Source organism: Nannospalax galili, unplaced genomic scaffold, assembly GCF_000622305.1.
Source record: "Nannospalax galili isolate Female #2095 unplaced genomic scaffold, S.galili_v1.0 scaffold54, whole genome shotgun sequence".
Classification (NCBI taxonomy): Eukaryota; Metazoa; Chordata; class Mammalia; order Rodentia; family Spalacidae; genus Nannospalax; species Nannospalax galili.
In genome coordinates this window covers 12,590,401-12,614,100 of record NW_008341028.1, presented here as the reverse complement: position 1 = coordinate 12,614,100, position 23,700 = coordinate 12,590,401, and the positions used below count along the sequence as shown (strand labels likewise).

General features: G+C 47.1%; 1 protein-coding gene across 3 annotated transcripts in view; it reads left to right on the top strand.

The window, feature by feature from the left end:
• Nucleotides 1-16,648, top strand: part of Gramd2a (GRAM domain containing 2A) — a 39,123-nt gene extending 22,475 nt beyond the window's left edge. Inside the window, exons 2-12 of one of the 3 annotated variants that reach the window (XM_008836419.3) lie at nucleotides 6,815-6,910; nucleotides 7,802-7,859; nucleotides 8,223-8,298; nucleotides 8,888-8,991; nucleotides 9,593-9,691; nucleotides 9,962-10,033; nucleotides 10,550-10,612; nucleotides 11,821-11,965; nucleotides 12,206-12,305; nucleotides 14,315-14,419; nucleotides 14,645-16,648. In XM_008836419.3, the coding sequence (XP_008834641.1) occupies nucleotides 6,815-6,910; nucleotides 7,802-7,859; nucleotides 8,223-8,298; nucleotides 8,888-8,991; nucleotides 9,593-9,691; nucleotides 9,962-10,033; nucleotides 10,550-10,612; nucleotides 11,821-11,965; nucleotides 12,206-12,305; nucleotides 14,315-14,419; nucleotides 14,645-14,648 (922 nt within the window). In that variant the 3' untranslated portion in view covers nucleotides 14,649-16,648. Of the gene's footprint in view, nucleotides 1-6,814; nucleotides 6,911-7,798; nucleotides 7,860-8,193; nucleotides 8,299-8,887; nucleotides 8,992-9,592; nucleotides 9,692-9,961; nucleotides 10,034-10,549; nucleotides 10,613-11,820; nucleotides 11,966-12,205; nucleotides 12,306-14,314; nucleotides 14,424-14,644 lie in introns of those variants that run through there. The other 2 variants (XM_029565054.1, XM_029565055.1) reach the window with 2 other exon arrangements.
• Nucleotides 16,649-23,700: the final 7,052 nt, after the last annotated feature.

The window sequence follows — 23,700 nt, the reverse complement described above, 5'->3', positions numbered from 1 at the left end:
GTGCCACCCCTGGGCAGGTGGGCCTGTGTTGCATAAGAAAACAGGCTGAGCAGGGGCCAGGGGAGCAAGCCAGTAAGCAGTGTTCCTCCATGGCCTGTGCTCCAGCTCCTGCCTCCTGGTTCCTGCCCTGAGTTCCTACCTTGGGCTCCCTGATGAACTGTGACCTGGGAGATGTAAGATAAATAAACCCTTTCTTCCCTAAGTTGGTAGTGGTCAGAGTGTTTTGTCACAGCAATGGAGAACAAACTAGGACACCAGATATGTGCTCACTTTGAAGTATGCTGAACTTCATACTTCTTTGTGTACAACTCCCTTTCTATGTGTAACTTATGCTTTAACAACAGCCTATAAATATATAGTCATTTCAATAATTATGCCTGGAGATTCTGATGTTAACGGGTCTAAATTCGGCTCAGGCATTCTCTTTCTTTTTCGCTTTTGTGTGTGCGAGGGGTGGGGTGGAGGTGGGAGTGTATAATTTGTATGCATGTGTATATATATGTATGACGTATGTGTGCTTGAGTGTGTCTGATGTATGTGTGATGTATGTGCACACATTTGTGTATTGTTGGGTGCATATGTGCCATAGCACATGTGTGGAGGTCAGAGGATAGCCTCGGGTATCAGTCCTGTCCTTCCACGTTGTTTGAGACAGGGTCTCTATTATGGTTTGTCACTGGATACACCAGGTTAACCAGTTGACAAGTTTCAAGGGGATTGTCCTGTCTCAACTTCCCGTCTCACTGTAAGAACAGTGAGATTATAACTTTGAGCTACAAAGACCAACTTTCCTTGGGTTCTGGGGATTCAAACTCAGTTTCTCATGCTTCCACAGCAAGTGCTTTACTCACTGGGTCATCTTCCCAGGCCTTATTTTATTTTTTTTAGATGTAATCCAGGCTAGCCCTGAACTCACTATATAACCCAGACTGGCCTTAGCATCCTAAGTGCAGAGATTATGAGCCTCTCCCACCACAGCATTATTCTGTCTCACTGTCTCTCTCTCTTTCCCCCTCTTCCCTTTCCTCCCCCCTTTTCTTCACCGCCCCAAAAGCCCTTCAGGTGATTCTAATGCAAATCCAGTTAGTTCCACATTAGTGTTAACCAGAAGCATGAGTGTCTTTCCTCTGTGGGGTGAGAAGTAAGCGAAGTGCTGAGACTGTAGGGTAGGGTGAGGAGACCTAGAGGGATTTGAACCACTAGTGGGGGCAGAACCCCAAGCCCAAGTTGCTGAACCTCAGGTTTTGAAGCTCCATCCTGACAAGATGTGCACACAGCTCTGTGTCCCTCATGGCACCTTCCTTGGCTTCTGGGTTTGCCTGTCAGGGGCCTGCACTGTGATGTGGCCTTTGGGGAACTGTTGTTTTCAGCTCTCTCCTTGGAGATCACAGAGGCTTAGTGTCCTGGCCAGCTGCAGAGGTGGAGCTGGCCCTGGGCCTGGCTTTGAGAAGAGCTGGCAGGAGCTACAAGGTGCTCTAGTGTCTCAGAAGCCCACAAGAAGTCAACTTGGGAGAGTGTGGTGCCTTCTTAGGGGAGGAGGTACTCAAGGCGACCACTCCATTGCCAGCTGTGGGGAAGCCCGGCCTGTGACCACCAAGGCCCTGCTAGCTCAGGTGGTTAGACCTGACTGAGATTTCAGCCCCTGCATCAGCCACAGACATTGCTACTGCCAGAGGCTCAATTGAGACCTGGAGGGAGATCTGCCCTGTGGGTAGAAAGAGCTAGGTCAGGGAAGGGGACTGGTAAGTTTGAGGTGTGGGCGGGGCATTGCTTGGGCACAGACAGCCTAGGGGAGTTGCAGCCATGTACATTGGAGGCTGCAGGGTTTGCCTACACATCACCCCAATATTCCATTGCATCTTGTCCAGCTGGCCTGGAACTTGTTATGCAGACAAGGCTGGCCTTGATCTCACAGAAATCTGCTTGCCTATGCCTCCCGAGTGCTGGGATTAAAGGTGTGCACCACCATGTCCAGCTTTTAGTTTTTTGAGACACATAGCCCAGGTGAGGCTTGCACTCAATCTGTAGCCAAGGATGACCTTGCACTCCAAATTCTCCTCCACCTCCCAAGTGCTGGGATTACAAGTGTGGCTGCCATACCTAGCTTTCTAGTTTTTGTTATGCCTTTCTGTGAGCCTTCTACTTCTGGCCTGACTTCTCTATTGTTCAGTCAAGCAGAGTGAGTTGAGTGGCTTGTGCCTCTCCCACAGGATTGGACTCCTGGAGAGAAGGGCCTAGCCACCAAGGACTCTTACCAGTTCCCTGTCTCCTATCCTAAAGGGTGTCAGTCATTCTCTGACCTGTTCTTATTGCCTTGCTTTTTTTTTCTCTCCTCCTCCCTTTTTGGGGGTCAGCATTTGTATTCTTTCTCCCCCCATCCTCCCTTCTTTCCTTCATCAAACACTGAGGGCCGACTGTGTGCTGGGTATGCAGAGGCTCACCTAGGCAGGAGTTCAGAGTCAACTGAGGGAGGCCAGTGTGTAAACAGACCAGCACAAGTAGGGGTGAGGGCCAAAAAGGAGGGAGGGAGCCACTGGGGAAACTGGAAAAGGTGCCCCGGAGGAGATGTCTGAACTGATGGTTCAAAATGGACCTAGAATTTACCAGGTAGATTAGCAGCAGCCCTGCAGTGGGGAGGCAGAAGGGCAGAGCTGAGCTGCCTGGGGGAGAGCAGCAGATCAGCAGGTTGAGGGTGGAAAGAAGAGCAGGAAGACCAGGGGACCCGATGAGGGGTGGGCAACTGCAGGGCAGTAGCCAGGAAGGTGGCAGGATCGGGGCTGGGTTGCAGATAGCTGTGGATGTGGGAGAGAGGCAGGTGTGTGAAGGGGAGGCTGGGGCAAGTGTGGCTAGGGTGATTACCAGAATCCAGGAAGACACAATAGTGGCCTGGGCTTGCCTGGTGGAGCAGGAATAGAGAAGCAGATACTGTGGTTAAGTAGTGGTAAGGCTCTTGAAGCCATGTGGGGTAGGAGGAAAATGAGGTGAAGATTCTGGCTGTTGTAGCTCTGGGGGATGGAACCTTTTCTTGGATACTGACTGGGTGCTTAGAAGGAAGCAGATGTGGGGATAGGGAGCAGTTAATGCTGAGTCCACATTGATAGACTCATCTGGGTGTCAGGCCTGATGCTCAGGAGGGAATATGGTATCCAGATTAGAGCTATAGACTGGGGAATGTCTGTCTGGAGGGGATATTGAGCCTGGGGGGAGGTGTGTGGAGTAGAGCACTTATGCTGGTTGTACCTCAGGGTCAATCTGTGGTGTCTTCAGGAGTCAGTTAAGTTTCCCATTCACTTGCCTGTCCCCTCTCACACTACCCTTTCTTTCTAAAATTTTTTCTATTTTATGTGTATCAGTGTTTTGCCTGCATGTATTTAAGTGCATTATGTGTATGCAATGCCCATGGAGGCCAGAAGGGAGCATCGGATCTCTGGAACTAGAGTTACAGATGGTTGTTAGCCACCATGTGGGTGCTGGGAACTGAACCCTGGTCCTCTGTAAGAGCAGTCAGTGCTCTTAACCACTGAGCTATCTCTCCAACCCCACACTAGCATTTCTTAAATGCCTCCCTTTCCTGCTTCCTACTCCCCACCCTGTTGCCCCAGGCCAGGCCCAGGACCTCAGTATGTATATATGACAGGAATGAAGGGAATCTGGAGTTCTGCACCAGCCAGTGGAGCGTGAGAGCAGGCAGATAGATCCCTGATGTGTTCTCCATTAGACTTTCCTGCCATCAGACCCCAGGAAAGGGCCTCCTTTGATCAGTTTTCCAGTCTTTAGTCCTCCCTTTGCTGTAGAGAGACACTGCCATTCCCCTGTTCTGTCCCTTTCACAGCAGTAGTTATTTTCATGGTTTTGAGTGGAAAAAAAAATTTCTGAATCCCAGACCCTGGTATTAACTTCACAGTTTGAACGCAGGGATGGGATGGGACTGAGGATAGTAGGGGTGATTTATGACCTGTGGGCTATTAGTGACTAAGTGGGGCACAGGGCTGACACCATGCTCTTAAAGGCCCCTTCTTGGCCTCTGGATCAGGGCTCAGGTGACCAACCCTCTAACACGTTCTGATGTGAGTGCTGGATGATCACTCAGCCCAGAGGTCTTCACGTGGCATTGCTGAACCAATTTCTTTTTAATTTTTATTGCATTTATTTATTGTGTGTGCATGTGCGTGTGTGTGTGTTCATGTGCATGTATGTGTACAGTGTGGGGGGTGCATGTGCCATGACACTCGTGCACAGATCAGAGGAAAACTTATAGGACTCAGTTCTCTCCTTCCTCCATGTGGCTCCTATGACTCAGGCCATCAGGTTTGGTGGCAAGTGCCTTTATCCGCTGAGCCACCTCACTGGCTCTTTTTTGGCTTTTTGAGACAGAGTCTATGTGGTTATGGCTTCCACTTCCTGTGTGGTGGGACTGTAGTATGTGCCACCATGTCCTACTTTTATGATTCTGGGAATCAAACATAAGGCATTGGTCCTCTGGGACTGGAGTTATGGATGGTTGTTAGCCGCCATGTGGGTGTTGGGACTTGAGCCTGGATCCTCTGCAAAAGTAGTCAGTGCTGTTAACCGCTGAGCCATTTCTCCAGCCCCCTATTTCAATTTTTCATAAATGTTTTATTACTTCCCATATGCTCTGCAGTGAACAGAAAAAGCTAAGGGAAAATCCCTCTGGGAAGTAGGAAGTAATGAAACCAAACATACCTAGAGACTAACTTTAGGAGTCAAAGTGTCAAATCACTAGTATAATCTTTTACTTCACAGGATCCAGTAAATACAATCATGCATTGTTTAAAAACAAGGAAATGTTCTGAGAAATCTGTCCTTAGGAGATTTTGTTGTGCAAACATGGTGGAGTATGCTTATACAAATGAAGACATCTGTGACATCACTGGGTGGTATAGGGTTAGGGAAATGTGTCATATGTATGAACTGCCAATCATTGGCCAGACACTATGCAGTGTATGACTGTGCGTGTTGCCATATGTGCCAAACCTCTACGAGGTTGAGGACAGGGGTCACCAGGCCACATGGCTGTGACTAGAGTGAGATCACCTGCATCTTCACACTGTAACACTGGGAAGGGCCTGTCCTTTGGCAGGATTAACTTTCCTGATCTGTGCAATGGTGTGGTCGGAAGGAGTCAGAATAGATCATCTCTGAAAGTCCTCAAAGACCTTGGGCTGAATCAGCAGTTCTGGTCTTGAGAGGATTTTTTCTTTTTCTTTTTTTGGTCTTTTTGAGGCAAGGTCTCCCTGTAGCCACAGCTGAGTTGGAACTCACTATGTAAACCAGGCTGGCCTTGAATTTACAGAGATTGGCCTGCCTCTGCCTTCTGAGTGCTGGAATTAAAGGTATGTGCCACCACACCCGGCACTAGGATTTTTACTTTTAATTTAATTATTTTGTGTGTATATATGTGCATATGTGTGTTGTGGGAATACATGCACATGTGTGCACATGCTTGTAGAGGTCAGCCTCGGGTGTTATTCCTCAGAGGCTGTCTTCTTGTTTTCTGGACAGTGAGCCCTGGAGACCCACCTGTCTACACCACCCCAGTGCTAGGGTTACAAGTGTGTGCCACCGTACTTGCCATTTTTATGTGGTTTCTGAGGATTGAATTCAAGTATTCGTGCTTATAAGGAAGCACTTTATGGACTGAGCCATCTCCCCAGCCTGAAGACTAGAGCTTTGACTTGGTTGGATCACAGAGCTGAGAGTTTCAGGCTTCAGGTTACAGCCATTTATTTGCAGAGGGACCACCATGCAGACCTTGTCACCAATTCTAGACATCACTCTGCCCTGTCTTGACCTTGCTTCTTGGCCACTCCTCTTGTCTGGTCAGCCCCTGGGTTCACTCGGTTGGGGCTAGTCTGATGTCTCACTTTGCTGATGCTGCAGCTCTGGAGGAGCAGGAATGGGGGACCCTGTTCTGTGGAGCTGGTGGGTGAAGTCAGGACCTCAGAGGATACTGGAGAGCCCTACCAGCCCAAGGAAAGAGCATCTCTTCCTTCTAGGACGTTTTTCAAATGGTTTGACTGTCATGGCTGAGGTATTCTGTCTGAAGCTGACTGAAGCCACTTCCTGGTGTGGGGCAGCCCCATTCCTCCCAGCTACACTCACCTTTGGGCTGTCTGGAATTCACCTTCCCCATCTTTAACAATATTCAATAAAGGATCCCATGCACAGTGGCCTTTCCCAGAACCTGACATTTACGGTAATACTGCCCAGGCACCTCTGAAACTTCTGCTTTCAACATGAACAAATCTCAGAGTCCTTCCTCCCTTTGCCCTTCTCCAGGGTGGGGCTGGAAGCTCCGCTCTGCCTGGACTGCCATTGCCTGGAACTTAGACTGAAGTGGACAGATTGATTTTCTTTCCAGCCCAGACATTAACTGAACTTCAGGTTTCCAGGCAAGATGCTGTGGGAGACACCTCAACAAAACCAGTGTCCCTCCCACCCAGGAAGATACCTCAACAAAACCAGTGCTCAACCTACCAGTAGACAAAATGCAAATGAAGAAGACATATTTTTGTATGTCAAACTGGCAGAGGTGAGAAAAAGCTAATATCCAGAGTAGGCTTGAATGTGCGGAAATGAGAACCCTTTCAGAGTACTTGTTGCTGGGTTAATTGGCACAGCATCCAGAAAGCAGTTTAAAGGTGGCTCCAAATTGTGATATCTTAAACTTCACCTGGAACATCACGGTCAGGCTAGGGTAAGGGACAGAGGCATCTGCCTTGGGCATGATAGAGCTAATAGTGTAAGATGTCCCCACAGCTCCCCTTTTTGACATGGATGCATTTCTGTCTAGCAACCAACAAATGCTTGGAAAGACAGCTCCTCTGAAGAGCTCTGTGCACTTCGTAGAGAAACCAGAAAAGGTCGTCCAGGAACCTCCAGATGACAGGTAAGGCCAGAAATAAATCCAGATCAGGGAAGGGTGGGAAGTCAGGGGAGGTGACCTGTTAGAAAGGGGACACTTCAGGGGCTGTGGAGATGACTCAGCTCGTAAAACACTTACTTTGCAAGCATGAGGATGTGAGTTTGATCTCCAGCGCCAATATAAAAGGAAAACTAATTATGGTGTGTGTTTTTAATCCCAGTGCTGGGAGGTAGAGATAGGCGCTCTGAGGCTCACTGGCCAGCCAATCGGTGAGCCTAATCGGTGAGCTCCAGACTGGTGAGAGACCCTGTTTCAAAAGAGGTCATCTTGGATGGAGAGATGACTCAGCAGTTAAGAGCACTGGCTGCTCAGAGGACTGGGTTCAGCTCCCAGCATCCACATAGTGGCTACCAACCCTCCCTAAATCCAATTCCAGGGGATCTGATGCCCTCTTCTGGCCTCTGTGGGCATTGAATGCTGAGTACACTTACATACCTGCAGGCAAAACACTCATACACATTTAAAATTTTAATTAATTTTAAAAGAGGTCATCTTGAAGATGATACCTGAGGCTGTCCTCTGACTTCCACAGGCATGTGCATACATGTGCACCTACACTGTAACACATCCTGGGAGACAGACTGAGGCTGAGCATACTTTTGGGGACAGGGTACTCATACCTGCCTGGGAAGAATGGCTTTCTGTGCCCCATCCCCTAATCCAGGAATACCTTTGCATAGGGATGAGCAGTGTGCTCCCTGTGCTTATCACTTAGCTGTACTGTTTAGAGAAGGGCTCTAGTCTCCAATCTCTTCCCCAATCTTCTGGCTCAAAGCCAGGGCAGAATTGGCACTGAGGCTACACGGGCAGGACTCAAGGGTTCCTTGTCCCTGGAATGGAATGTCTCCTTTGCAGTCTGCACTGGCCAGAAGGCTTGAAGGGTGAAGAGATAAAGAAGTATGGCCGGGAAGGGGTAAGTATGTGAAGGCTGCCTTTGAACTGCTCACCGAGGGAGGTGCCCAGGGCTGCCCAAATTCACTGTTGACTCCTCAGCCACCAGGTCTGATAGTAGGAACCCAGGAGACCTGAGTGAGTGTCCTTGCCTAGGTAGGAATATTGTGTCCCCTCCAGTAACTGGCTGTGTGTCAGGATCCAGCATTATCAGATGAACTGTGCTTGGAACTTAGCCCTCCACACCCACTGGCTGTTTACCAGCCGCTTTGTGCAAAGTTCCCAGGAAGGGGGTGGGAACTGTGACAGCATTTCCTGGTGGCTGGAGCAGTGTCCTTTGGTGGTCTAATCTCCAGCCTCTCAGAACCAGGCCATGTATTTGCAGACACTGTTGAGTAAATACAACCAGCAGTACCACAAGCTGTTTAAGGATATCCCCTTGGAGGAGATGGTTCTCAAAGGTGAGCTGTTTCCAGGGTATGGCTGGTGGGCAACCCACAGTGCCTAGCATCCAGGAGTCTAGGCATGGTTTAGATATGGGAACAGTTTATATGCATTTGGTCCCTTTTTTTCTTCAAAAGCATGAGAAGACAGGGCTGGTTTGGGATATGGAGTTGACTTTCTGAAGGTTTACTTGAGGATATGTAAGACTTCCAACTCTTCTGTTCTGCTCTTATCAGTGACTACTGTCTCTTGCCCAGGCTTCTTGCTGAGCATGTAAGGGCATTGCACAATCAGAGCCCTCTTTCCAGGGCAGGGCAAAGCCTCTTCCTGGGAAATCCGGGATTAGAGACCTGGACAGGAACCTGCTCAAATCCTATGGGTTATTGGGGGGCGAGGGGAAGTCAGGACATCTAGCAGTTTGATGGGGTAGAGTGAGACACTTAGAATTCTCAGGTGGACTCTTTGGGTGTTTGTGGGGATAGATTGTTTGAGGATGGGAACAGGTGCTATGGCCAGACTCTGAACTTCTGAGTGTGTGGATCCAGGCCCTGGGGCTTCTCTGGGTTAGCCTTGCTCATGGCAGTCTTGTTTCCTGTCACCTCTCAGTGTGTTCCTGTGCCCTCCAGAGGGATCTTCTTCTCCAGGGCCGGCTCTACATCTCCCCCAACTGGCTCTGCTTCCATGCCAGCCTCTTTGGCAAAGACATCAAGGTAGTAATGAGTGGTAAGGATTGCTATGACAGCGTTAGGCCCCAGTTCAGGGGAGGGACAGCCTCCTGCCCTGCAGGTCTACCTCAAGCCAAGCCATACCATCCCTCTGTGTGCTTAGCACATGGTGAAGCCTCTCACAGGTTGAACAGCATCAAGGCATCTCATCCCATTTTCAGGGAAGTAGTCCTCCTCCTAAAACATGGGCCCCAGAGTTGACTCTACATCTAGCCTAAACAATTCAAAGTTAAATCATTCTGGCTTCAGGTATCTCAGAAATGCTTTAAGGGTCAGAGTGGGGTGTCATGTTTAGGGGGAGTCATTAGTGTTACTAAGAGCTAGTTCAGGGGACTCCATGATTCAGCAGAGCAGCCATCCCGAGTCCCGGAAAACAGATCAGGCACAGGAGAGAGTAAAGCAGCATGTGCTACAAGGCTGGGCAGGGAGGTGGGGATAGTTGAAGGGGATCCTGGATGAGAAGGTAGAAGGCCTAGATGCTTCTCTGGGGTGTGTATACTTGGCTGAATTCCAGTTATGTCTGCACCTCCAATTCCCCATGCAGGGGAACGGTGTTCTGGGGGTAAGGCATGCCTCTCCCTCTCAGGTGGTCATTCCTGTGGTATCTGTGCAAATGATCAAGAAACACAAAATGGCGAGACTCCTTCCCAATGGACTGGCTATCACCACCAACACAAACCAGAAGGTCAGTGAGTCTCTGGACCATCTCCCCATCCTAGCTCTAGAAACCTACAGCCTGATGCTGGCCTACTCCCAGACTTTTATTTTTTCCTTCCCTATAGCCTTCCAGCAGATATTTCAGGCAAACAAGCTGGAAGAGACTTTCCTGGGCAGGTGTTTTGTTGTTCTCATAGCCCCATATCCCCATGGGCCTGCCCCAGCCCATGGATGTAGCCTTCTGGTACAGCCAGAGGTATTCTCTCACCCCAATTCTTGTTTTCTTTTTACATCCCAGTATATCTTTGTGTCACTTCTTTCCCGGGACAGCGTATATGACATGCTGAGGAGGGTCTGCACCCACCTACAGGTATGGAGCCCAGAGGTTGGAGTTAGGTAGGGAGACTGCACAGGTCTGAACCTAGGTCTTGGCACAAGGCTGTTTGGGGAGATCAGCTTGTCTCTTGAGCACAGGGATTATGAGCAGAGAGAGGGTTTTGACTAAATGCCCAGGCTCAGTGTACCAGAGGCTGTACTTGGACTGAGCATCGATGAGCATGTCTTTTGGCTAGTAGGTCCTTGTGTATCCACATGCACACATTTGTTCACCTGTGCCTCCGTAATATACACATAGACAGGAATGTACAGCAGTTTCTCAATATACCCTACCATCCTCTCTGGCCTAAGGTAAGGAAGGGGAGCAGGGAGGGGCAGTAGCTTAGGAAATGAGTTGACTGGGATTTGCACCTCTGCTCAGGTACCAAATAGCAGCCCCCTCCATATACACAAATGCTGGGACCTGCGCTTCACCTGAAATCAAGTGGTTTGTTAGGAGCATGTCAGTATCTCCCCATGTTTGATCCTGCCTGTTCCCTTTCCTCCTCAGCCTTCCAGCAAGAAGAGTCTGAGTATAAGAAAACTTCCAAAGGAACCTGAGTTCGAGTCTCTGGTGAGAGCTAAGGCTGGAAGCAAAGGCTGCTGGCCTGAGATGATAATGGTTCCAAGACTTTGGGGTCACTATGTAGAACTGGGGTACCTGGCTCCAGAGCCAGCAACCACACTATACATAGGGTCTCCCAGATTCCATGCCATGTAGAACACTTAGGTCCTCAGCAGATTGGCTGACTCTGAGCAGAACAGAAATCCATCCTCTGAATGCTGGCCAGGTTGGGTCCCACAGAGAACGGATGCAAGGCCCGTGATCCATCTTTGTTTTCCTTTGTTGGAGTCAGGAGGGCCTTCAAAGAAACAGACATTTCCCTAGACAGAAATTCCAAAGCCACCACTGTACAGCCTGGACTTCGGCTTTGTTGAGGTTCTGGCAGTTTCCTTTGCAAGCTGAGACCCTGGGTAGGGCAGAAATGGAATTGGCAGTGACTTCAGGGTGTTTGAAGCCTCCTAAGTACCTATTAAGCATTTATCCAAGCATGCAGTATGCAGGATACCACGCAGGGGACAGAAGATGATGTTCCCTCTTTTTTGTTGATAGGGATTGTAAGTCACCACTATCAAGGTCAGGGACCTGTTCAAAGTCTAGATTAGAAAGAGCCATACCTTATACCATCTGAGGCATGCTGTGCCAAGTAGTCTTGGACTCAGATCTGAGCATGTACCTGGGTTTACTGACCTAAGATAGCTGTTGTTGTGGTTCTTCACTAGTGGTCTTCAAAGATACTGTTTTGGGGGAGGGGTGTCACCTTTCTTCACTGGTAAGTTGCTCGTGTTCCAATAAATGATCTCCTACCCATGCTCATGCAGGCAATTCTCATTAAACTCAGTGGGCCAAAAGGTAGACATGAAAGAGGAGGATAATTGACAAGAAGAAAGGGGTCAGGTCAGCAGGAGTGGGAGGGAAGGGGACAAGAAAAGGTTGTGGGTGAATGTTATCCAACACATTGTACAGATGTATGAAATTGTAAAACTTGGTGTTGAATTCAACCAAATGTCTTTTCAATAATGATATGAATAGTTATTAATTTAAAAATAATGTTTTCTGGCAGAGGAATGCTACAGTAAGGGAATAGATAGGAGAGATGTGATTGTTACATTTCCATTCCTAACTGGGCGTCTGTATTGGTAATGTCTGGAGAAAGTCTTGATGAGCCTGGAGTGGACTCCTTAGGACAAGGGAGACCTCAAGTTCTGCCTCCACTGCAGGAAGTCCTTATCCCTGAAATGAAATGGAGAAAAGTGTGCCCAGCTTCCACGTCCCTGTCACTTCCAGACAACATCTCTTGTATCCCTCGGGTACCCACGGACTCCACAGATAACTGCTTCCCCTCCAGAAAACCTCCAGGGTCTGGTGAGTTCAGGATCTTGCCTGTGGCAACTGCTTGCTGAGGCTGGACTTTCTCTCTTCATTCTATGGAAAGGGCTTAGCACAGCCAGCCAGGTTTCTGAGAACTATTTCTTTCTTTCTCCAAATCTATATGGAAAAGCCAAGAGCCCGAGCAGCTTCAGCACATGAAGGGAGGGGGAGCTGCTCCACTTTGGCTGGGGTCCTACATGCCCCAGGAAGATGCCTAGCTGTCTCCTATTGCAGAGACTATCATCTGTGAGGAAGAGGCGTTGGAGGAGGAGACCACCATGGACCAGGAATTGAGGCTCTGGGATTCCAGGCTCCTCAAAGTCATCTTTGTGATGTAGGTGACTATATTGAGGGAGGAGGGGGGACCCACCTGGGTGAGAGTGACTAGTCTTTAGAGAGTGGGGAGGTGATCACCTAGACCCAAGGGAATGTTCAGAGCCAACTTCAAGCTCTTGGAGGGTGTCTGAAGGCCCCATGGCTCACCCTTCCAGCTTTATTCCTTAGGCTTCAGGTGGTGCTGTGGTGAGGGGCAGGTTGTGAATCTGTCAGGAAAAGGAAAAGTTCTGCCCAGGCTTGGGGAGGGAGAGGGCCAACAGAGAATTGGGGAGACCATCAGATAACTGGAAGGAATACTAGCCAGGGAAATATGTGTTCTCCCTACTGCATATTGTTAGGACAGTTCCCAGAACCCCTGGCCTCTCTGTGTCTCTGTCTCTGTCTCTCTGTCCCTGTATTTATTTTCTTATACAGAGTCTCCCTGTAGCCCCAGCTGACCTGGAACTCACCAGCCCAGCCTGTTTTACATAGTTTCAGTCTCACAGAGATTCACCTGCCTCTGCCTCGTGGCCACGTGCTGTGATTAAAGACATGTGCCACTGTGCCTGGCTCCCTCTTTTTATACGTGTGTGCACATGTGTATAAATGTTCACATGTGTATGAACACATGTATACGTCTGTGCACATGGAGACCAGAGAGTAACATGAGGTATCTTTCTTGATTTTATTCTCTACTTTATATATTGAGGCAGAGTCTCTTGCTTGAACCCAGAGCTTGTCAGTGTGGCTAGTTTGCTCCAGCTAGCCAGTTTGCTCCAGGGATCTCCTGTCTCCACCTCCTAATCACTGAGATTACAGGTGGCCTCTATGTCCACCTGACATATATGTGAGTGCTGGAGATCCAAACTCTGGTCCTCATGCTTGTACAGCAGACACTTCACCCACTGGGCCATCTTCCCATCCCTATACTTCTTTTTGTTGTTTATTAAGACAGGGTCTCACAATGTAACCTAGGATTGCCTTGGCCTTGCTTTGTAGTTCAGGCTAGGCTTGAACTCCTGAGCCTCCTGACTCAGCCCCCCCCCAGGTAGCTGGTATTATAGTCATGTGCCACTATATCAGGCTCCTCTGGATCTCTTTGTAAGAACCAGTAAGGAGCACAGTGGGAAATTACAGGTTCAGCTGAAGAGCCTGGAGTTCCTGCTGGGCTATAAGGACTTTTCTGTGGGGACAAGTCTCAGGCCACTCACATTGCCTCTAGGAAAGATGATACCAAGGCTTCTTAAATGAACATGTGCAAAGGATGCTTTAATTTGTCCAACTGCGGGAACAATGTAGTTTTCATACCTGTTTCTATTAAGCATCTACCGTTGTAGAGAACGGTTCAGTTCCTAGCAGGGCACATGATGGTACATACCTGCAATTCCATACCTTCACTTGGAAGTTAAGGCAGGAGGATTGTGGGTTTGAGTCCAACCAGGACTACTTGTTAAGTTCCAGATCAGTCTGGAGCTACATATTCAGACCATCTTATTAAAAAAAAAAAGGGGGGGTGGGGGGACTGGAGATATAGCTAGTTCATAGAATGCTTGCCTAGCATGCCCAAATGCCTGAGTTTAATTTCCCAGCACTACATACACTGGGCATTTGGCACATGCCTGTAATCCTAGCAACTGGGAGGTTGAGGCAAAAGGATCAAGAATTCAAGGTCATCTGCAGCTACATACCAAAGTTGAGGCCAGCCTGGCCTACATGAGACCCTGTCTCATGAAGACAAAACAAAATGGGATAGAGAGATGGCTCATTGATTAAGAACATTTTCTGTTCCTGCAGAGGACCAGAATTAGTTCCTAACACACCCACATTGGGTAGCTCAGAACCACTTATATATAACTCCAGCTCCGGGGAATCTTATGTCCTCTTCTGGCTTCTTTAGGCACCCCCACACATGCACATATACACACACAAACATACACATATATACATAGATAAAAATAAGCACACCTGTAAAATAAAAGCGAAAAATGAAGAACCAGGGCCAACTCCTTGCTGCCCCTGTTTCTCCAGGATCTGCTTCTTAGTCATGTCCTCATCCTATCTGGCATTCCGAATCTCCCGGCTGGAACAGCAGCTATGCTCCTTGAATTGGGGTGGTCCACTCCCAGGGCACAGGTGAGGCCCTTTCTCTCCCTAATGCCTTTGGGTTGAGGGTAGAAAGGTAAGGGCCAGGCTGCTTGTTACCCTGGCTGAACTCAGCTTTGTTTTGAGCTGACTTGAAGGCCCCAAGCAAGGTTGGGCATGTATATGGGGTACCATAGATCTCACCCTTGGCCTACTCTCAAGGAGGAGCAAGATCTCTGGGCCTTTCCTCTGATCTGAGATCTTTCCTGTGTGCAGGTAACAGCCACTTGATCTTCATCCCCACACCTTCTCCAAGAAGAATGCTCTAGGTGCTAAGTCTCTACCAACAATTCCTGGGGTTTATGGTGCTGCTGTGCTGACACTGAGTATGAAGGAAAACATTCTAGATCCCTTTTCCACGCCCCTAAGTCTTCCCTCAATGAGTGATCTGAAATACCTAATTACAAATTAACTGGCTCCTACAATTTTTGGACTCAAAAAAGGTAGATTTTCTTTTTTTGGAACCAATTGAGAAATTCTGTACACACTAAGCTTCAGCGAACACTTATGAGGGGAAAAAATTAACTTGTTCTTTGGAAACAATGGTTCTGGCACACAGGCAGAGCCCTGAGGGCCACCTCCAGGGCCAAAAGGCATGCTTTGATACATGGAATGCAGCTTGATGTCTCATGTGTGAGTGTTGCAGGACAGTAACAGGGGCCGAACTGCAAACCACGATGAGCTCTGCTCTCCCCCAGAATTCTGTACTGTCACCTGGGACTCTCAGAATCCTTATTTTGGAGCCCATAGGACTTTTTGGCAGGAAGCCAGGCACCTAGGGGCCTATGAGAAGGATGGGGTGTCAAGAAGAGAGCTCATGGTCAAGATTCCAGCAAGAGACAAAACTTCATGCTCTGAGCTGAACTGAGGCTCTGGCCTGACCCTGTGTGAGGAATCTGGCTGAGCTTGGAAAGATGTGCCCACATCAGAGGCTGGGGCTGAGATTAGAGGTCCCAGAATTCCCTTTCCTTAGCAATCCACTTTTTGGTGAGACAGGTGACACAGAGACTTTGGTCCCTGGTACTAGGGCTATCCCCCATGTGCACAAGATAGCTGTGTACTTCCTAACTGCCCAGATGTCAGGCATAACTATCTGTACTTGTCAGGGAGGGTTGGCTGGACAGTGAGCAGTGATAGTGTTGAACTACCTCAGGACAGAGTTCACTCATGTCATCTATAGTCAGTATGTTCCAGGCCACTCTGTGGGATCCAGTCACCCTGAATAAGATAGATGCATCCAAGGTGGACCAGGTTCATTGCAGGGACCAGGTGAAGCCTGACCTATTTGGAGAGAAGACAGGTAGTGATGAGATGGGTGGACACTGATGGTTTTGCCATAGAGAGTCGTCCTCTGTCCATATTCCCCAGGACTCTCATCTGCTAAAACAGTGCTTTTGGAAGTTCTAGAAAGACCTTTGTGAGGACAGAGATACCAGGGAAAGGTGATAGTGATGGAGTGGGATGATATCAGAAATAGCCACTGTTTCCCCCTCTCTCTTGCTGAGTGGGGGGCAGGGTAGCTGGGAGAGAAAATTATTGCAGAACTGATTGTCTATCCATGACAAATCCAAAAACACTGGATGGGTGGACAGTAGGTGACAACTCTTTGAGGTCTCTCAGGAGACGGTTCAGTCTTGTCTCAGGTGAAACCCATTGTCCATCTCGTTCCCTTCACACTGACATATCAGATGAACGCCCATCCTTTTTGTTTTGAACCAGCTCCTCTTATCACTCTCTTCCATCATATTTTCAGGGAAACAGTCCCCCTTGTCCAAGTGCTTTCCCTCCCTGGTCCCTGCTGAAAGGCAGGGAGAACAAATCCATTCTGATCCTTGCTAGGTTGGACATAAGTAGATGTGCCAACATGCTGGGGAACCTGGTCTCTAGCTAGACCTGGGTTTAGAAAGGGCAGGAGGCAGGCTGTAGTATAGGTGGCTTTGGAAACATGCTTGGGGGCCAGGGCTTGGAGTGGTGCAGGTGTACCCATCCTTCCGGAGGCTCTTCTCCCTGCCTTTCCCCTTTGTCCCCCATCCTGCTCCTCTGGAGCTGCTTACTGTGTGTTCTGTTGTGCTCGTGTATAAACTTTGAGTGTTTATACATTCCTGCTTGAACTGGCTAATGCCCCTCTAATTCTCTGAGGGTTTGGTTCAACCACCCTTGGGTTGTTCCACTATGGCCATTAGCCTTTGAAAAAATTTTAGATGGGTTCAATCCCCAGTACGGCAAAAAATTATTTGAAATAAAAGCTTGATTTTTCTAGTGTCCTGTGTTGTGGAAGTTCACTTTTGCCTTGTGTGTGTGGACACGTGTGTGTGTGTGTACACGTACACATATGTATGCTAGCCAAGGGACAACCTCAGGTGATTCCTCAGGCATCATCTACCCTGAAGCAAGGTCTCTCAATGAGGAGCCTAGACTGGCCAGTGAGGCCCAGGAATGTGTTTTCTTCTCTCCAGCGCTAGGTTTATAAGCATGCACCATCATATCTGACTCTTTTTTTTTTAAATCTGAGTGCTGGAATCAAACCTAGGTCCTCATATTTGTGTGAGCACCTGTTTTTATCTTTTGACTATTCATTAAAGGTACTGACATTTTACCAAGGAAGGAGACCAGTGAAGACCAAGTCATTCTCAGGATCTCAAGTACTGTGAAAACTGCACAGGATTTGCCGAGCTGACTTGAGTACATGAGGAAGGGTAAAACCGAGTATGGTAGTGCATGCTTATAAACCTAGTACCGGGGAGAAGAAAACACATGGATTCCTGGGCCTTGCTTCAGGGTAGATGATGCCTGAGTAAACAGTCACAGTCTTCCGCTTTTGCTGGGTAGACACTGGGAATGATTCATTTCTCTCAGGCAAGTGAAAGATTCATATTTGAATCAAGAAGCAGTGTGTGGAATTTGAAGCCATAAAACTCCTGTGGTCTCTTCTATAGCTGCCTAGGGAGGCTGAATTTAATCTGGGGTCATATCACTTTTAAAAATTTATTATATGGGTAGAGGAGATGGCTGTCAGTAAAGTGCCTGCTATACAAGCATGAAGACCTGAGTTTAGACTCCCGGAACCCATGTGGAAGCTGGGTGTACATCAGGTAACCCCAGAACTGGGGGCAGAGACAGTCCCTAGAATTCATAGGACAGCCAATCTAGTCAAATTGATGAGCTCTCGGTTTAGTGAGAGACCCCTTCTCAAAAAATAAGGTATAGTTGGGGCTGGAGAGATGGCTCAGTGGTTAAGAACACTGGTTGTTCTTGCAGAACACCCAGATTCGAATCCCAGCACCCACATGGCAGCTAACAACTGTCCGTAACTCTAGTCCCAGGGGATCCGACAGCCTCTTCTGATCTCCGCATAGCACGACATGGGTGCACTTACCTACATGCAGGCAATACCCGAATACACATAAAATAAAAATAAAGTATCAAAAAAAAAAAAAAGGTATAAGGGCTGGCGAGATGGCTCCCTGGGTAAAGGTGCTTGCCACCAAAGCCTTACCACCTGAGTTCAATTCCTGAAACCAAATGGTGGAAGAAGAGAACTGACTCCAACAAATTGTCCTCTGATTTCCATAAGCACATCGTGGTATGTGTTCATATGCATACACAAAGACACAATTGATAGCTAAGTATTCATTTTAAAACAAAAGGTGGAGAGTGGGACTGGAGAGAGATGCCTTGGAAGTTAAGAGTACTTGCTGCTCTTGTAGAGGACCCAAGTTCAGTTCCCAGCACCCACATGGCAAATTACAGCTGCAATTCCAGTTCCAGAAGATCCAACACCCTCCCTTGGCCTCTGGGCACCAGGCACACACATGGTACATACACACATATGTGCAGGCAAAACACTCATATACATAAAATAAATCTTTTTTAAAAATGGAGAGTTGGGGCTGGAGAGATGGCTCAGTGGTTAAGAGCACTGGCTGCTCTTGCAGAGGACCCAGATTCAATTTCCAGCACCCACATGACAGCTAACTATCTGTAACTCCAGTTCCAGGGGATCCAATGCCCTCTTCTGACCTCTGTGGGCACTGCATGACACAGGTGCTTACATACATCCTGACACTCATACACATAAAATACAAATTTTTAAATATATATTTTATTTACTACTTTTATTTTATCTCTCCAGCCCGACTCTCCATTTTTAAAAAAATTTATTTATGGGGCTAGAGAGATGGCTCAGCAGTTAAGAACACGGGCTGTTCTTGCAGAAAACCCAGGTTCAAATGCCAGCACCCACATGGCAGCTAACAACTCCATAACTCCAGTCCTAGGGGATCCGACAGCCTCTTCTGACCACCACGGGCATTGTACAACATGGATGCACTTATCTACATGCAGGCAATACACACACATAAAATAAAAATAATGAAGTTTTTTTAAAAAGCTTTAAAAAAATACTTTTTTAAAAAAGTCATCAAGAAACCTGATATTGACCTCTGGTCTTCACACACGTGAGCACACATGTGCATGTGTACCCATATATACATATACATATGTACAAAAAAGTAAAAGTAAAATTATTTTTTTAAATTTATTTAGTTTTGGTCTTTTTGAGACAGGGTCTCTCTGTAGCCTCAGCTGGCCTGAAGCTCGCTATGTAGATGAGGCTCAGATTAAATGTGTGTACCACCACTCCTGGCTTATTTTTTTGGTTTTTTGAGACAGTGTCTCCCTGAAGCTACAGCTGGCCTGGAACTCCCTATGGAGACCAGGCTGGCCTTGATCTCACAGAGCTCCACCTGCCTCTGCCTCCCAAGTGCTGGGATTAAAAGGGTGTGCCATCCAGCAAACAACATTGGTGTAGTAGTAACACTTTTATCTTGGAGGTAATCAACAGCTACCTTAATTGGACTTGAAGCCCACTCAATGGGAGGAATCTCATGTGTGGTACTGTAAGCCTAGCTAAATACACATAGCTGGAGAGGTCATAGATCTTAGAGAAAACCCCAAGGCTGTCACCTCCATAGACAAATGTAATTTCTTACTATGTGCAAAATATGGTTCCTTAAACTGACAAACAAGTATCCCAGTCACCACCCATCAAAGAAGCTTCTTTTTCAACAGACATAGATTATTATAGAGTTCCACAACCTGTCACACACAGAGACTGTCTGTGAATTGCCCAAAGCCCAAGTGGCACATCTATGTTGCAACCTCTACACCAGAACACAGAACAAGGGATGAAGAGAACACTAAGGTATCTTTTAATTCTCATCAATGAAGTTCCCTCATGCAACAGAGGGCCAGGAACACAAAAGGCCACAAATGACCAAAACAGAAAATAAGGGTCTACAGAGTCTGGGCCCTTGGACTCCTATATTAAAACCCACCCACCCAGGACTCAGGGACCAATGCAAAAGAGGGTGGTAGAAAGATGGTCAGAGTCAGGGAAGCAGTGCATAACCATATGCAAATAGAGTCCTACAAGCTTTTGGGACCCTCCTCATATGAGCCTACAGCAATGGTGTCAGCATGCACAAGACCCATGCAAACTCAAGCAGACAAAAATCCAGCACAGAACTGTGCAAATGGACAGCAGGCCTCAATCTTAGTCAAATGATTGGCAGCTGATTATTACTGGGTGAGGAAGAGCTCATCTTCTTAAAGGGAGGGACTCTAGATAGGCTGCCTAGATCTCAGTGGATGAACCTGCACTGAGGGACATCTGGGATTACTACGTTAACATGAAAAGCCTTAACACAAATGACAGAATGTATGAATTCCAGTGGGGGGGGTGCTATGGGAGGGACCAGTGGGGAAGGAGGTATAAAGATGATTAAGATGTTCTGTATGAAATACACAAAAATTAAAAAGGGAAAGCATGTGCCAAGGTTACTCTTATTTTTGAGTAGCTCAGATTACTCTGAAACAAACTCATTATATAAGGTTGACCTTGAACTCATGGTGATCCTCCTGTCTCAGCTGCCTGAGTGCTGGGATAACAGATATGTACTACCACACCCAATTTACTTTTTAACAATTAAAATGGGGGTTGGAGAGAGATGGCTCAGTGGTTAAGAGCACTGGCTGTTCTTGTAGAGGATGTGGGTTCAGCTCCCAGCACCCACATGGTGGCTAATAGGTCTGACACCCTCTTCTAGCCTCTGTGGGCATTGCACGGCACTGATGAATTTACATACATTCAGGCAAAAGACTCCTACACATAAAATAAAAATAAAAGGTTTAATTTTAAAAATTTTTGTAGGGGCTGGAGAGATGGTTCAGTGGTTAAGAATACCTACTGTTCTTGCAGAAGACCTGGGTTTGCATCCCAGTACCCACATGGCAGCTAACAACTGTCCACAACTCCAATTCCAGGGGATCCGACAGCCTCTTCTGTCCTCCACGGGCATTGCATGACATGGGTGCACTTACCTACATGCAGACATAACACTCATACACATAAAATAATAAATAAAATATTTTAAAAAATTTTGTATATATGCAATCTATGTGTGGTGCACTGATGCACAGTTGTGGATGTGGGCACATACATGCCATGGCATGCATATGGAGGTCAGAGGACAACCTCAGGTGTCAGTCCTTGCCTTCTAGTTTGTCTGAGACCGGCCCTCTTTGTTGTTTTTCTGCTGCTTATGCCAAACTAGCCCAGGAGTCTCTAGAGCTCCTCTGTCTCCACCTCCATCTCCTCATAGGAGCACTTGGAGTACAGGTGTCTGCTCTGCTGCATCCAGCTTTTATTTAGGTTCTGAGAATGTGAACTTAGGTCCTCACATTTAAGCACTTTTACACACTGAGCCATCTTCCCAGCCCACTTTGCTATGGAATCTGGCTATATGGTCTAGGCTGCCCTTGAATTCTTAATCTCCCTGCCACAGTTTCCTGAGTCCTGAGATTACAGGTATGTGCCACCATGCCTGGCTCATATCATATCACTTTAAAGTTTTTATTTTATTATTTTTTGATTTTGTGTATCTGTATCTGTGTGAGTTTGTGCATGTAAGTGCAATGCTGAAATTACAGACTGCTATGAGCCACCTGATGTAGGTGCTAGAATTTGAACTCAGGTCCTCTGAAAGAGCAGTGCTCTTAACTGTTGACCTATCTCTCCTGCCCCCTAACATTTAATTCTTTATTTTTAAATATTTTATTTATTATTTTTATTTCATGTGTATGAATGTATTGCCTGCATGTATGTGAGTGCACTCGTGTCGTGTAATGCCGCGGAAGTCAGAAGAGGGCTCAAGATTCCCCTGGAACTGGAGTTAAGGACAGTTCATAGCTGCCAAGTGGGTGCTGGGAATCGAACCTGGGTCCTCTGCTAGAGCAGTCAGTGCTCTTAACTGCTGATCCATCTCTCCAGCCCCAATTTTTAAATTTATGTTTTAATTAATATTTTCTACCACTTAAAAAAAGATTTAGTTTATTTTGTGTGTGTACCTGAGTGTGTGTATATGTACCATGTATATGCAGACAGTTGTGAACTGCCATGTGTGTGCTGGGAAGTGAATCCCCAGGTTCTCTGGAGGAGCAGCAAGTGCTTTTAACTGCTGGTTCATCTTTCCAGCCTTATATTTTACTTTTTAAATTTTGTTATTTTGTTATTTTATGTGTGTATGATTGGGGGTGGGGGGAATGCACATATACCACAGTAGCATGTGAAGGTCAGAGGACAACTTTGTGGAGTTAATTCTCTCCTTTCACCTTCACATGGATTCTGAGGCTTGAAGTAGTTTTCAGGGAAGTCTGATGACCTGAATTTGATCCCTGGAACCCACATTTAGATGGTAGGAGAGAGCCAACTCTACCAAGTTATCCTTTGACCTCCACACATATGCTGTAGCACAAGCTTGCCTCCACAGACAATATTGTCCAAGATGGGACATTTCCCTTTATTTTTTTTTTTTTTTTAAAGAGACTGGAGAAGTTAACAAAGGACAAATGACCCAATTAGAAAATAAGCAAAGGGCCGGAAAATAAGCAAAGGACTTACATAGACATTCTCTTGGGTAGATAAAAATAAATGACCATTCACCAATGAAAAACAGGTCAACATTTCCACTCAAAACCATGAAGAGATACTATCATAATTATTAGGATGACTACTAGCAAAGAAACAGAAAATGCAAGTGTTAGAGAAGATATGAAAAATATTGAACTCCACTGTGTTAATTGGGATGAAAAAAAAGTCACATTATAATCCCAGTTTATAGGTCAGTGGTAGAACAGATGCATTCAGTCTCCAGCATCAAGGTCGGGGAGAGGTGGGGTCTAGTTGCTGTGACAAACAGGGTGGTTGTTACTCAAAATAAAAACAAAAGTAGGTAGAATATAGCAATTTCATTTTTGGATATATATGCAAAAGAGTTGAATGTGTGAGACTGGTAGGCGGCCTAGTGGTTGCTGAAGAAAGAAACACTGGAATGTAATAGGAAAATATGGCTGATCATCTACAGACCTCTGAAGAACTTAGAGAAACCAATCTAATAGACCTCTTCAAAATATGCCCCCTTCTCGTCATGCCCAGGACCTGGTTGGTGGTGGCAGCAGCGGAAGACCCATAATCCCATCTTTCTCATTTGCAAGTTGAAATGAAGTAATTTTATAAGGGCGAAGTCACTGCCTTATGTGCTAGAGCCTCAGGCACAGGGAACAGATTCTGGAGGGACAGGAGTTCTAGTGGAAAGAGCTCTCAGGGAGGATGCCAGTCTAGCCAAGATTTCCTGAGAACAAGAAACACATCTCAGGTGCCCACCCAGCCAGCCACGGCCCTCCCAACTGATTCCCATGTCATTGTGACTCCTGCCACAAGGATGAGCTCTCTCCAGCTGCTCTGCTATGGAACTAGGGAGACGGGCCAGAGGAGAATCTCTGGTTTGCCTCAAGATCACTGATCCCTTGATTCATTATGTAAGGCTGCCTCCTTGAAAAAGATCACAACTTTCCCACTAGGTGGTAGCAAAGTCCAGCAAGACCCAGGCTTCTTCCAAGTCCCGCACACCTTACTTTGCAATGAAAGAGGAGACTCTTCCCTGCAGGCACGTGGTGCCATTCCCTGTAGGAATAGCTCAACCCTTCTGCCCTTTGGTTCTCATCTTCCTTTCCCTGCTCCCAACCTGGGCAAAGGTGAGCTATCATTCTGAAAAGAAAGCACTTCTAAGGGCTCTCCAGATTATCTGAAGGTTTGACTGCTGGGAAAGCAGACTGAGGTATGAAGACCAAGTGGTTGTGTGTTTGGACTACAAAGCTGAGGCTCAAGGATCGGGAGCTGACTTTTCTAAAGGCATAGCGCCCCTGCTTACCGC